At 37.1% G+C, this 14,669-nt stretch overlaps 1 protein-coding gene and 1 long non-coding RNA gene across 5 annotated transcripts in view; one reads left to right on the top strand and one right to left on the bottom strand.

Moving 5' to 3' along the window:
• The window catches only part of LOC137768214 (uncharacterized), a 188,794-nt gene that overhangs the window by 46,651 nt on the left and 127,474 nt on the right, over positions 1-14,669 (top strand). The gene's annotated exons all lie outside the window — the stretch shown is intronic.
• Positions 9,833-10,728, bottom strand: TAS2R39 (taste 2 receptor member 39; the record flags this gene model as incomplete). The annotated part of the gene is given in 3 exon segments (XM_068550293.1): positions 9,833-10,291; positions 10,293-10,526; positions 10,528-10,728. Coding segments are annotated over 3 exon segments (894 nt in total), but the record flags the coding sequence as incomplete, so codon positions are not given.

The raw sequence follows: 14,669 nt of genomic DNA, 5'->3' as shown, positions 1-14,669 counted from the left end.
GTGGAAGCCCAGAGTCTTAACCACTGGACCGCCAGGGAATTCCCTCACCTATTTCCAGCTGCCCATAGCTCTGTTTTGATATTTACTGACTTAATGTCTTCATTAAGACATTAAGAATGATGAGATGGGAAAAGGTGTTGACAAAATTGGCCTACCAGTTTTCTCGGCGTCCAGTATGTATTTCAAAATCCGTTTGCTAAGGTGAAAAAAAAACGTGCCATCATTTTGGATATCAAGTACTTAAAAAAAATAACAGAATCTTTAGGAGGGATTAAATCACAAATAAAGATGACATGTTTCACACCTGAAACAGTCATGTTCCTTCCTGGACAGCTTTCATGGTGTCAACAAAAAGTCGTGTTACGTGTTGGTAGCTTTAAGGACAGTACACGTGAGGAATGCTGTCTAGTGCAGCTAAGTCTTCGGCCCAGTGAGGACTCCCCACAAGGTGTCCATGTTTATCCATTGTACTATAGACTGGTTATGAAATGGGGGAGGGCAGTTCACCCTTTTTTGTCTCAGGACGGTGGCCCTTTCCACTCCAGATCATGAGCAATGACTCCGTCTAAAGTCCAGACCTGCTCTGAGTAGATTCAAGTGATCTATAGGATCTCCTTCACGCTTGGGAGTTTCAAGGTCTTTATTGATTTTGCTCTTTGCCTTTATTTTTCCCTTCTTACAAGTCCATGGACGTTGAAGTTCAGAAAATGGGACCCTTAGGACAAGCTTCTGCTTCTTCCTGACGAGAAAAAGAAATAGTGCTTCTATTTCAGAAGGAATTTAACCTTATTCTTTGCAGATAGGAAGAGAAGGAGGAATAAGTTTTATTTGGTGAATTTATTATAGATTAAGTGCTGGAGATTGGTGATACAACATTAGTTGCTACCCTTATATGGCTTTATAAAAAAAATAACGAAATGGCCATCTTGTATCATTCATTTACCATGTATAAATTATCTTAATTATTGTTCTGGACTCCCTTGTGAGATCAGCAGCATTATTATCCCTCTCATTTTTAGATGATGAAGTTAAAATTTGGAAAGTTTAGTTGTTTGCTCAGGGATAAACAGGTTATTCTTACCATTCCTTGCACTTCCCACGCTTGTGGTTATTTTGTTGTCATTGTTGCTGCTATTGTTGTTAAATAATTCAGTTTTTTAAAAGATTCAACCCAGTTTTCTTCTCTGAGCCCTCTCTTAATTACTGGTTCTTCAGATTTTGTTTTCAGTTGATTTTTAGTCTAGTTTTTTACATCTCTTTCTGGCCTTCTCAAGTTGAGTGTAGGTTACCCTTGCTCTAGTGCTGAGTAAAAGAAATTCTTTCATTAAAAAAGTCAGCAGATGATATAGGGGATGCTCCTTTATCACTAATGTACTAGAACTTAGAGAGGCGGCTTTCTAGGGCTTGTCATACCAATAGTGATGGTAAATTAGAAACAATCTTTTCGTGTATAGAAAATAAAGGACTCAATTAGATGTTTTACATTTTAGATTTATACGTGTTGACTGAAAAAAATGCGCAACCTAAAAGTTGAGAGTTATGTTTTATTTGGCAGGCAAAACCGAGGCCTTAAGCCCGGGACATAGCATCTCAGATAACTCTAAGAGACTGCTCCGAAGAGGTAAGGGGGGTGGGGGGTGGGGGGAAGCCAGGATCTAGGAGTTTTTGCAACAAAGACCAGGTAGTCGGAACATCAAAAGATTACTGTCAATTAAAGCAAACCAGATATCTCAAGTTAAGGAATTTAGCACTTTTCTATGTATGGGAAGATGCAAGAATCTGGGCTCACTGAAATCATTCCTTTGATATTCACTTCAGCTATTGGGGTCAGTATCCTGTGCTTTCTCATCCTGAGTTTCCTCAGGGTGCACCGTCAGGGGGCGCCTGCAGTATCTGGTGGTTTGATGGCGGGCATTCTGTTTCCATCCTGAATTCCCTCAGGGCTCCCCATCTGGGTGGCTATAATGTGATGGCTCGATGACTGCAACATCCTTTGTTTACTGATATGGCAGGTAATATTTTTCATTCACGTAGGCAAACACTTATTAAGCAGACAAAGATTTTACGTTGGTAGAAATCTCAGTGAACTTTCTTCAGTATGAAAAAATTTTATTTCAAGTTTAAGAAAAGGAAGGAAATTTAAAAAAAACCAATTCAACAAAGCAGACTTAAACCACTTTATAAATGTAAGCATAATGAAGAAAGTATAAGAGATCAGAAAGCTCAAAAGGGAGGGATGTCAATAACAAAATTGATTTATACATCTAGTGATAAACAATCCCATTCAAAACGCACAAAATAGGAACTCATTCCAAAACTTCCAAATGGAGGTTCTCAATGCATCTTGGCAAATTAAAGGCTCTGAGGAGAGCTGTGGTGATAAACCTGTTTGCTATGGTTAATACAGGATTTCTTAAATTTATTGGACCAGAGACACATGCCCTCATAACCCAAGTTGACACACATTGAGAATACTCCTGGCCTTCTGAGAATGGCCGTCACATATCACATGCTAGTTCTGGATAACTTGAGAAAAAAATCTTTTTTGCCACTTGTGGCTGAAACAGACCAAAGATAGGGAAACACATGAGTGGCAGTGGCCTTTATAGTAAGCATTTTATAGTAAGCCTGGTGTGCTTTTATACAGTAAGCATGACTTCATTCTCAACATTTAGTAACACATATCACAAAACACCTCCGATTTTATTTTTATTCATTTCTTGAATAGATTATATGTTTATACCATTGAAAATTCAGAAGATACAAAGATGTATACAGCAAAAAATTTCCCTTCTCCTCCTGTCTCCTAGCCACACAATTAACTTCTTTGAAAGAAAATAATGTTATTAATTTCTTATTAAAATCTTCCAGAGAGAATTTATATAGGAAAGCAAACATACGCTCAGGTATTTTTAAAAAACCCTTTTAAATACAAATGATAGTATAGTAAAGGCACTGCTTTTTAAACTTGTTTTTTGGTCCTAATGATACATTTGGAAGCCGTTCCATATCCACATATAAGCACATTTATGTCTTTCTTTCTTTTTTCTTCTCCTCCTTGCCCTCTATTCTTTCTCCTTTGTATGGATGGCTGTTGATGGATGTTGTGATTTTACTATTTTTTCTATTGTAAAGAATATTGCAACAAATGTCACTTTTTGTGTATTCAAGTATATTTGTAAGATAAATCCCCCAAATAAAATTGCTAAGTACATGTATGTACCTCCATAATTTTTTTTAGCATTTCTTCTTTTTCTTTTTGTAAATTGAAGTGTATTTGACATATAGTGTAAATTTAAGGTGTGCAACATGTTAATTTGATGCATTTATAAACTGTGATATGATTGCCATTGCAGCAATAATTAGTACCTTTGTCACATTACATAATGATCCTTTCTTTTTAGTGGTTGGAATCATTAACTTCTAGTCTCTTAGCAAGTTTGATGATTACAATACAATATTGTTGTCTATATTCACTACTGTGCATTAGCTCTCTAGAGCTTACTTACTACTCCTTGCAAATTTGTATCCTAAACAATTTCGGTCTTAACCTCCTACCCCGCATCCTCTGGTAACTACCATTTTACTCTCTGTTTTTACAAGTTTGGCTTTTTTAGATTCCATATACAAGTGATATCATAACAGTATTTCTCTTTCTCTGCCTGACTCATGTCTCTTAGCATAATGTCTTCAGGGTCCATCCATGTCGTTGCAAATGGCAGGATGTCTTTCTTTCTCATGACTGATATACCTTCATGATTTTCATAGGTCTTACTAAACTGCGTTTGAGGAAGTAGCAATTAACACTCCATCAGTTTGTGAGATTGCGTGGTCCCTGTAATCACCAGCACAGTGTGTGACCAAACTTTTTGATCTTTGCTAATCTGATGAATGAAAATTAGAGTAGTCTTAATTTTTCACTTGTTATAAGTTATGTTTATGGCTGAGCATTTTTAACTTTTTTTTTTGTTTTTTAGGTTTTAGAAAGCAATTTAATAAAATTGGAAATAAACATCAAGATGTTAAGTAAAAACAAAATGTCACAGAAATTTATATTCAGTAAGAGACCAATTTTGTTCAACCACACGTACGCACATTTAAAAAATATTAGCGAAAGTTGTCTCTGGGTTGAAGGATAATGGGTGATTTACAATTTTTATTTCTGTATACCTTTTTGCATTTTATAAGCTTTTAATTTTAAAGAGCCATCTTCATTTCATTTTCTGTAACTTCCAGATCATATTCTTTGCCAATGTTTTAATTTAGTAATTGGTCTTATTGATTTGTATGAGCCCTTTATATATTAGCAAAATTAGGGAGTCCCCTGGTGGCCTAGTGGTTAGGGTTCTGGGCTTTCACTGCCGTGGCCCAGGTTCAATCCCTGGTCTGGGAAGTGAGATCCTGCAAGCTCCATGACACGGCCAAACCAAAAAACAAAACCCCCAAAAAACTAAGGATCCTTAATAAAAAAAAAAAAAAATTAGCAAAATTAGCCTCTATCCAGGATGTGAGCAACAAATACTATTTCTCAGTTTTTTATTTGTCTTTGACTTTGCTTGTGGTAGTTTTTGCCATATAGAATCTTTATTTTATGTAATCAGATTTAATAAACTTCTATATTTTTCCTTTTTTATTTTTAGAAAGGTCTTCCCCAACTCCAAAGTTAATTTTGAAGTCTCCAAGATTTCTTCTAGCATTTAATTTTTTTAACATTAAGTCTTTGATCCATTTGGAATTTATCCTGGTATAAGATGTGGGAGATGTATCCAAATTTGTCTTTTTCCAGAAGGCTATCTAACTGTTCTAATACCATTTATCTGAATAATCCATCATTTCCTTACTGTTTTGCTATACTACTTTTATCATATACTAAATTCTCATATTTCTGGACTTTCTATTTGGTTTCATTGGCTATTTATTGTCCTGTATCACACTAGTTTGAATATGTTAGCTTTATAACATGTTTATCTCATGGGATTAATCCTCCCTCAATTGTTTTGATTTGTTTTCAGAATGTTTCTAGTTATGCTTGCTTTATTTTTCCACATAATGTTTGTAATCAGTTGGTATAGAAAAATTTTGGGATTTGTGTATATCACACTGAATTTTGATTCATTTATGGAAATGTTACATTTAATGACATTGATTCTTTCCACTCAATGACATAGTAGCTATTCTACTTGTTCAAATCTCCTGTTGTGTACCTCTGGGGCATTTTACAGTAGTCTTCACATAGATCTTGCTTATTTTTTGTTAACTTTATTGCTAGTATTTTATCTTTTTTTGCTCTTACAAGGGTTTTTTTTCCCTTCCATATTTCATGCTCTTATTGTTTGTAATAATTTTTCAGTTGTTTGAGTTTTTATTTATACCATTATATATTCTACATATAATACTTGTATTTTCCCTTCTAATTTTTAAAAATCCTTTCAATTTATTTCTCTTTTATAATTGCATTGGGTAGTATCTAGGGACAACATTAATTAATAGGGTGAAAGTGAACATCTTTGTCTTTTTCCTGAATTTAATATAAATAATAATGTTCCCTCCTTAAGAATGATGCTGGCTATCAGGTTAGGGTAGATATATTTTATCATATTAAATTATCCATCTATTATTTTATGAATATTTTTAAAATAGGAATTGCTGTTGAATTTTGCTCATGTTTTTTAAGTATTTATAAAAATTACTATATGATTTTTCTCTAAGTGTTAATATGTTAAATTGCATTGACACATCTTCTAATATTAAACCATCTTTACTTTTATGGAATAAACTTGTATTTTGGATCTCTTTGAGGTTTATTTAGCATTTTTGCCTAAATATTGGTAAGTGAGGTTGGTTTGTAGTTTTCTGGGAGACAATTTTTTGTGTGTTTTGATATCAAAATTATATTGATTTTATAAAACAAATTTGGAAGCTTCTCTTAATTTTTATTCTGTGAAAGAATTTACATAGGCTTGAAATTATCTGCTTTTAAAAAGTCCGTGTAATTCCCTTGTGAAGACATTTATTCTTAGCACTTTGGGGGTGTGGTTCTTGACAACTTTCTCTAGTTCAACTACAATGACTAATTCTGTGGGAGTCAATTTTAGTAAACTACATTTTTTTCTAGAAACATCAGTCTTATCTTGGTTTTCTTTTTTTTTTAATTAATTCATTTTTTAAAAAATTATTTTATTTTTGTCTGCATTGGGTCTTCATTGCTGTGCACGGACTTTCTCTAGTTGCGGCGAGCAGGGCCTACTTTTCATTGCAGTGTGCAGGCTTCTCATTGCGGTGGCTTCTCTTCTTGTGGAGCACGGGCTCTAGGCGCCTGGGCTTCAGTAGTTGTGGCGTGCGGGCTCACTAGTTGTGGCTCATGGGCTCTAGAGCGCAGGCTCAGTAATTGTGGCACCCGGGCTTAGTTGCTCCGCGGCCTGTGGGATCTTCCCGGAGCAGGGCTCGAACCCGTGTCCCCTGCATTGGCAGGCGGATTGTTAACCACTGTGCCACCAGGGAAGTCCCTTGGTTTTCAAACTCTTATTATAGTTGAACAAGATGGATTCTTAAGAATATTGTAATTTTTCCAGTCCCTTGGTTTTCAAACTCTTATTATAGTTGAACAAGATGGATTCTTAAGAATATTGTAATTTTTCCAGTTTGTGGTAACTTTTCCTTTTTCAAAAGTTTTGTGTATTTATTCCATTGTCTTTCTTTCTCAATTATGTAAGTTAACACTACTAATTTTGTCTTTTTCCAATGAACCAATTCTTATATTCCTTTTTAATTCTCCCCCTTTTGATATTTCATGAAATGAATATGTAATGAATTATGTTCATAAATTGTGTTTTCCTTATGATTTCCTTAAATTTATTTTGTAGTTATCTTTCTAAATTCTTGCTTTGCATTTATCATTTTTAAAATTATTTCTTATTTAAATGCTATTTACTCACACAGAGCCTTCCTGGCTAGGTTGGTTTAATACCACCCACACCACCACATCTCATTCATCGTGTTTCGTTTTTTGTTTTTTTTGTTTAGGGTTCTTAAAACCTTTTAATTGAAGTATTTATACACCAATCCATATATACACGTATAGCCACTTAATTTTTTAAACTCTTCATTGAAGTTATATAACTCATTGATTTTCACAAACTAAAAATAAGTAACTTGCACCCAGATCATGAAAGAAAATATTACCATGGTACCAGTGCCCCAGAAGTCCCCCTTTGCTCCTTTCTAGACAATAGCCACCCCACATATCCTGTCTTAAAATTGCAGAGAGCAGTTTCTGTAATGCTTATATTGTTAAAAATTGTACCGTAATATCTATCCTGTCTTATATCTGTGTTTATGAGATTTCATTTTTGTGATTTATCTGAATTTGTTCCAGTACTATGTAGTATTTCACTGTGTATGAAAATACAGTGAACTTTATTGGAAAGCAGTTTGGGAGCATATATAAAAGCTGAAGATATACATATTCTGTAACTGTGAAATCCCACTACTAATTATATATTGACCAGAAATGTACACATGTGTTCAACATGTATAGTTTGAAATTGGACATTGAAAAATAGCTCTTAGAATTTTGAGTAACACATTCAAATTCATGATTATGATCTGTTTGTAATATCTCCTTTTGCCTAGATGTATTTAGTTAAAAATTTTAAATTTTATTTGAACTTAAAAAAAAACCTAGTTTACCTATTTTTCTCATCCCTCCCCCCCGCCCCACCTCTTAAAACCACCCATTTGTTCTCTGTATCTATGTTGATAGAAGGGCACTCTTTCTATTGAAATATTAGAAATGTAGGAGAAGATTAGTGGTTTTATAGATTCGCTAAAGGGAAGGTGAAGGAATGACCTCCTGATGACTTCCTTCTATCAAAAAAAAAAAAAAATGTAAGGGCAACTTCATCAGTTGAAAGTAAGGCAGAGAGATGATAGACTGGAGGTTTAGGGCTGAGGAAAAGATATGAGATAGTCATCATGGGTAGTTAATGAATGACTTCTTTAGGGAAATACAGGCTAGAAATGCCCAGTGATGTTACTCATTTGAGGCTGAAGAGCATGAATCTGTAGGAACATAACTTCATCCAGTTGTGAGAGATCTCAAGCAACACCAGGCTGCTTAGAAGTAAATGTGGGGTGTTAAATAGTTGGGTTCATCTAGATGTGCAATTATTCCACATGATGGGGATGAAGATTCATGATGGGAAACAGGGACCGGGAAATGAAAGTGTTTTATAATTCATTTATATAAAAAATATATTAGGGAAAATTTCAAACATACCCTGAAATAGACTAGTATAAAGAACCAGCATGTACCTGAGTCCTTGTTTGAAAAAAAGACATCAGCATAAGACCCATCTAAACCTCCCTACCCCTTTGCCCTCTGCTGAATTATCTCAAAACAAATCTCAGACGTCATCTCACTTCATCTGTATATGCTGAAAACATTTTTAAGGGTGTGGGTATGATTAACCAATATTCCAAACTGCTATGAAGGAAAGTGAAGAAGAGGGGTTGATAGAGGGACAGAGAATCTAGACATGTCAGTGGATTGAAAGCTGGCGATTTTCCAGGGCAGCCCTTGAGCTAATAAAATGAAAAATAGGAGGTAGTGATAGGAGTGGAGATGTTTAACTTATGATTTTGAAGGTTTGCATTTTTATACAAACCAATGGTTTCAATCAACTCATTAAGATACACAGTTCTTTCCCTCAAACCTTGCTCACTTACCTAGTTTTCTTTGTAATTAAAAAAAACTATAAATCTTTCAAAAGTTTGAAATTAGTGCATACATGTTCTGAATAGTTCAAACAACGCAAAAAGCTATAACATTAAGTGTAAATGTTTCATTTATCCCCAGACACCTGATGCCACTATTCAGAAGTCCTATGTTAAATCATTTTTGGTACATCCTTCTAGAAACATTATATATACATATATATATATACAAGAAGCATTTATATTGCATTAAAAACATAAATTGAATCATAAAATATCTGCTTGCATTTTGTACTTAACAACATACTGGCGATCTTTTCATTTCAGGACACATGCATCTGTCTCACTTGAAAACTGTTTGCATAAGTTTCCATTTTCAGATATGAGTTCCCTCGTTAATGAATAGTCCTGCAGTGAACATCTTCCTGCACATATTTTTTTCCATATATATATATATAAACCATATCTTATCTATGGGAAGAGTTGTTAGTAATTTTTAGGTTGAAAGATATTTTATGTAGTGTTAATTTTGATAAATATTCCAAATTATTCAGATTATGTCTTTGGAGGATGGAGATAAAATGCATTTCCAGCTGTTACTCAGAAAGCTTCCCGAATAATCTGAATCTGTTTAAAAGACATGTGGATGGAGAAAGAAAGGAATTGAAGAAGTTCAAGTTGCAAAGCCTTCCTTTATTTTGGTGGCTACATCAACTCTGGCTACACATCAGGGTCACCTTGAGAACTGAACAAGTTGTCCAAGTTCCAACACCAGAAATCCTGACTTCACTGATCTGGGGTCAGGCCTGGACATTGGTGTTTTAAAAAAAAAAAATTCCCCTAGAGATTCTAATGTGTAGCCAGTGTCCAGAACCACTGCTTTAGATAGAGAAAGGGGAGGTAGAAATGGAAGACTCAGGTGAAGAATATGTCAAGCATCACTAAGATTGTGCCCATGAAGCAAAAGAGGAATGAAGATCCAATTCCAATACAAAAAACACATCGAGTGAAAGGATCAGATGAGGTTTGGGGAAGAAAGGAGGCAGGAAGAGAGAGGTCTAGGTGAGGGAAGGGCAGAGCTGGTCGGGGTAGGTGCTTTGGGTGTGGATCATAGAGTCTACTCTTTTAAGTAAAGATGAACATGAGCCTGAAGCCGCTTCCAGGCTCTTCTCAACCCAGGGTTGTCCTGTATCAGTAGAATGGAGTGGCCAACAGGGTAGGCAGCCATGATGATTTTGCACAAAATATTCTAGGAACTGTTGATATCAAAGACGTTGGACATGGAAAGAAATAGAACATCTGCATTGAAAATTTAGCAAATGAGAAAATAGCTGATTGCTTTGATGGTCCCCACACGAGCCTCCATGCTGGGGTCCCTGGAGCCAGTGGCATTGCTTCCCATGTTTAGGGTGTGTCTCTTGACAGAGATGATCAGCAGGGTGGCAGCCAGGATGCATGTGATGAGAGGAACGAAGATGCCCATGTTACAGAAAAGAACCAGGCTGATCACGCTGGTCTCAGAAAAGTAATTTTTCTTAGTGGAGTTGAAGGAGGGGCTAGAAAAAGGATTGTTGGCAATGCACAGTGTAGATGTTTTTGAGGAAGAACACACTGTGGCCCAAGGAAACAAACACTGATAGTCACAGAAGCCAGGGCATCAATCCAGAAATTCTCTACTTCAGCTTGAGGAAAAGGCGGTAGGAGAAATCCGCAATCTTCACGAAGTAGAAGAATCTAAGCCAGGCAGCAAACCAGAGGCTACAGTAATTTATGAACATGAAACTTCCTTTGAATGTATCATATACAATGAATGTCTTGATTATAAAACTGTGGGGATGTTGAACTGAAGGTGAGTTCTAGCATCATGAAGCTTTGTAACGCTCTTCTGGATACACTCAGGAAAAGCAGGATCTTGCCACTTGTGGAAACTGCCTTGTTGTGAATCCATACTGCTGTATTTATAGCCACAATGAACCCATTTGCGGTGATACCAAGGACGCATTCAGTGCCTATAATTATTCACATCAAAATGATGCGAGATGGTGACAGTTGATTTTCTGGGGGATTGCAGGTTTCGGTCATCCTGAGTTGTTGCTTCTCTTTGGTGTCTGAGGAAAATGTCTCCCTAGCGTGTGATGGGCAGATTTGTGATAGCTCCCACTATTCATGTCACCAGAAGCAGCAGTTGATGCATCATTTCCCAATCTACTCCATTTGTTTATTTTAGAACTCTTAGTTGTAAGTCTGGAGATGCAAATGATGGAAGGAGTTGTTTTCTAATCCTCTCCCGTGTCCTTTCGGATGCCCTGGGGTGTGAGTTCAATCGTGGGGCCCAGGGAGGAACTTGAGTAGACGCTCCTTTATGAATCACTGACATGGTGTTGAGAGCTGTGTTCTTGAGTAGCTCTAGTTAAGTCAACCATCCGTTCACTAAGTCACCAGATAACTGCGTGTCACTTGTGACCGCAGGGAACTGATTGAAAGTAATAATAACTTCAAATATTTATAGCTATGAGCTAGGCCCTGTCCAGACACTTTATACATATCATGAAATTTAAGCCTTACAACAACCCTCTGCAGAATGTACTTTTATTATCTCCATTTTCCAGGGGAGGAAACTGAGGCTAAATAACTTGTCCAAAGTCAAAGAGGGAGAGGGAGACGGAGAAGGAGAGAGAGAGTTGGGATTCAAACCCGAGTCACATGGTCCCAGAGTCCTTGTTCTTACCCACTATGTTATACTACCTACCCCTGTGGATCCTTTTGTGTGCACCAAAGACTGAAGGCAGGGTTGGCTTAACTGTAACTTTTTATCCTGTTGGTCTTTTGTGATGCCCTGAGGGCTTAAGGGAAGAATAATTGAGTTGGAAAGAAACCCACCTGTGAGATTTCTTTTTTCACTCTCCTCACACAGAACACTTTAACTTTGGACACTTCTGGTCACTAAACACGTGTGGTTTTTTTTTCCCCACAGCAAACAATTCTGCAACGCTGTCTCGGTGCCCTACAATTTAACTCAATTCTGACACTATCTACCTGGAGATGACATCAGATCCACAGGTTTAGGGCTCAGTCCCACCAGACTGCCCTCCATTTCAGATGCCAATCCCAAGTCTAGGTTGTCACCTGGACTTATTGGTTATAAGTTAGAGTTATGACCCTCTTTTTGGTTTCAGTTAATTCGCTGGAGTGGCTCACGGAGCTCAAGAAAACAGCTTATTTACATTTACCGATTTATTATAAAAGGTTATGATCATAGATGAACACCCAGACGGAAGAGATGCATAGAGCAAGGTCGTGGGAAGGGGCATGGAGCTTCCACGCCCCCTTTGGGGTACCACACTCCGAGCACCTCATGTGTTCACCAGTCTGAAAGCTCTTTGAACCCAGTCCTTTTGGGTTTTAATGGAGGCTTTGTTACATAGGTGCAGTTGATTAAATCATTGGCCATTGGTTATTGTTTCAACCTCCAGCCTCTCCCCCTTTCCTGGAAACCTGGGGCTGGGACTGAAAGTTCTAACCTTGTATTCGCTGTTGGTTTTCCTGGCAATCAGTCCGCACCCTTAGGTGTGTTCCAAAAGTCACCTTGTTAACATAACAAAGGCATTTTTGTTGATCTCCTCACTGAGGAAATTCCAAGGGTTTTCGGAGCTCTGTGCTGGGGGGAAAAGGGGACAAAGACCAAATGTATTTCTTATGATAAATCAGAATAGCACAATAGTAAAGCAAGAAGACACTGATTTTCTGAGACAAACCTCTTGTACAAAATAAATTGAGAGATAATAAATCTCTATATAAAAATGATTGTACACACACACACTTATATGCCCACAAACACATATTTACCTTTCATTTTAAACAAATCACTAGGAAAATAAGGGTTGAAGGAAAAGTTCCTTGCTCCTTTACAAGGTAGGCAAATCAACATAGGGTAAAAATAATACCCCAAGTCACCTAATCTATTTTGGAATAGTAAAACCAAAAGAGATGAAGAATCAGTTTTATCTTGGGGAAGTTGTTTCTGATTTTAAAATGTAAGCACAATACACATGATGATAAAATGGACTTCTCAACTCAGAATAAATGAACTTTTATGAGTGTACATAACTCTAAAGTAATGATAATGAAGTAATTCAAATAAAGGGAAGGTTGGTGTGTGAGATGTCTCCAAAATTTTTCATAATATTTGGTTTTCCCTTTACTTAGGACTTCTTTTAAACAAGGCGAAAACTTAAGGTTTTCTGGCCTGTTTTGGACAAGTTGTTACGAATTTTAGCATCTCATCTTTAAATCTCTATTCTTGAACTCCAAATGTTTCCCTCGATTACAGTGTACAGTAATAAACAACTGCTACTCTCTGCTTGTTCCCACCCACCTGTACAAGTAAGTCTGTAGTATTTCAGGACCTCTGATTTGGTTTTCAAGAGGCTTTTTCTTGTCACTGGCTCTCCTCCATTTCTGCTGACCCAGGCTTCCAAGAGTGTGAGGGATAATGGGATACACTCTCCGAAGAGTTTGATGCCTCTCTTTTTATTTGTTTTGCTCATCACTGTATTAAAAACATAAAATTCTAACTGAGTAAATTTGAAGATCGAATTGGCTTTATTCAGTGATTTATGAATCGGGCAGCATCCCATTGAGCAAGTAGAAAGGAGCTCTGCGGAGCTGTAAAAAATGCAAGAACTTTACAGGCAGGAGGGGGCAGAAAAGGGAAGTTTCTAGCTAAGAGTGGATTGTTTCAGGCAGGGTCACCTTCCTTTTGGGGGAAGGTGGGGGGTCACCCCTCTAGTGCTGACCAGGTAATTCCAGATCTATTGGTGAAAGGTCCCATTCCTGAGAGAGGCTGAAACTGCAATTAGGTTAGCTGTTAAGTCTTGGTTTGCTGATGTGGGACTTAGCACAAGTGACTCCATTTGGGGTTTGTTGTTTCTGTACTAACAACTGTATCTCACTCCTAGCTCTTAACCCCAGTACCTAGATACTTGCTGGTGAATGGATGACCAGACCAGTGAATTCAGAATTTCAGAGAAGTTCTTTATAATGAGAGACAGGCAGAGAAATGGCAGTTCTACCACCCTGTAAGTTTTGAACTCTTGCAGGTCTGATGCCCAAATCAAGCGTGGGAACGTGAACAGTGAGACTAGTGAAAACACAGCAGTTCTTTGTGTTTCTGTTAGAGAAACACTGGTGGGAGACAGAGGACAAAGGAAGGAGACACAGGACTGGAGTGACCTCAGCTGGGGGCGGGGTTTCACAGTGTTGGGTGCTGCAGAGAGGTAGTCAGCAGGAGCAGGGGCTGTGTACGTCATCAGAGGCATTTTTTATTTTATTTTATTGTTTTTATTGACGTATAGTTGATTTACAATCTTGTGCCAATCTGCTGTATGGCAAAGTGACTCAGTTATACACATATAGACATTCTTTTTTTATATTCTTTTCCATTACAGTTTATCACAGGATATTGACTCTAGTTCCCTGTGCTGTAGAGTAGGACCTTGTTGTTTATCCCTCCTATATATAATAGTTTACATCTGCTAATGCCACACTCCCAGCCCTTCCCTCTCCCACCCCCCTCCTCCTTGGCAACCACAAGTCTGTTCTCTATGTCTGTGAGTCTGTTGCTGTTTCATAGATAGGTTCATTTGTGCCATACTTTAGATTCCACATGTAAGTGGTATCACATGGTATTTGTCTTTCTCTTTCTGACTTACTTCACTTAATAATCTCTAGTTGCATCCATGTTGCTGCAGTCATCAAAGGCATTTTAGAAGAGGCTCTGCTTGCCATAGCTTCTGGCAGCATTGCTTCCTACAGTGGAAAGAAGAATGTTGTTGATGGGAATTCCCAAAGTTAGGCTAAAGTGGGGGTGAAGTAACTTTTCTAGGTGAAGAGGTGATCTTTTGTTTTTTTTTTTTGATTTGTATGTGTGTGTTTTATTATATATTAGTCTCTTA

This window comes from Eschrichtius robustus, chromosome 8 (assembly GCF_028021215.1).
Source record: "Eschrichtius robustus isolate mEscRob2 chromosome 8, mEscRob2.pri, whole genome shotgun sequence".
NCBI lineage: Eukaryota > Metazoa > Chordata > Mammalia > Artiodactyla > Eschrichtiidae > Eschrichtius > Eschrichtius robustus.
This window is presented reverse-complemented; position numbering and strand designations above follow the sequence as displayed.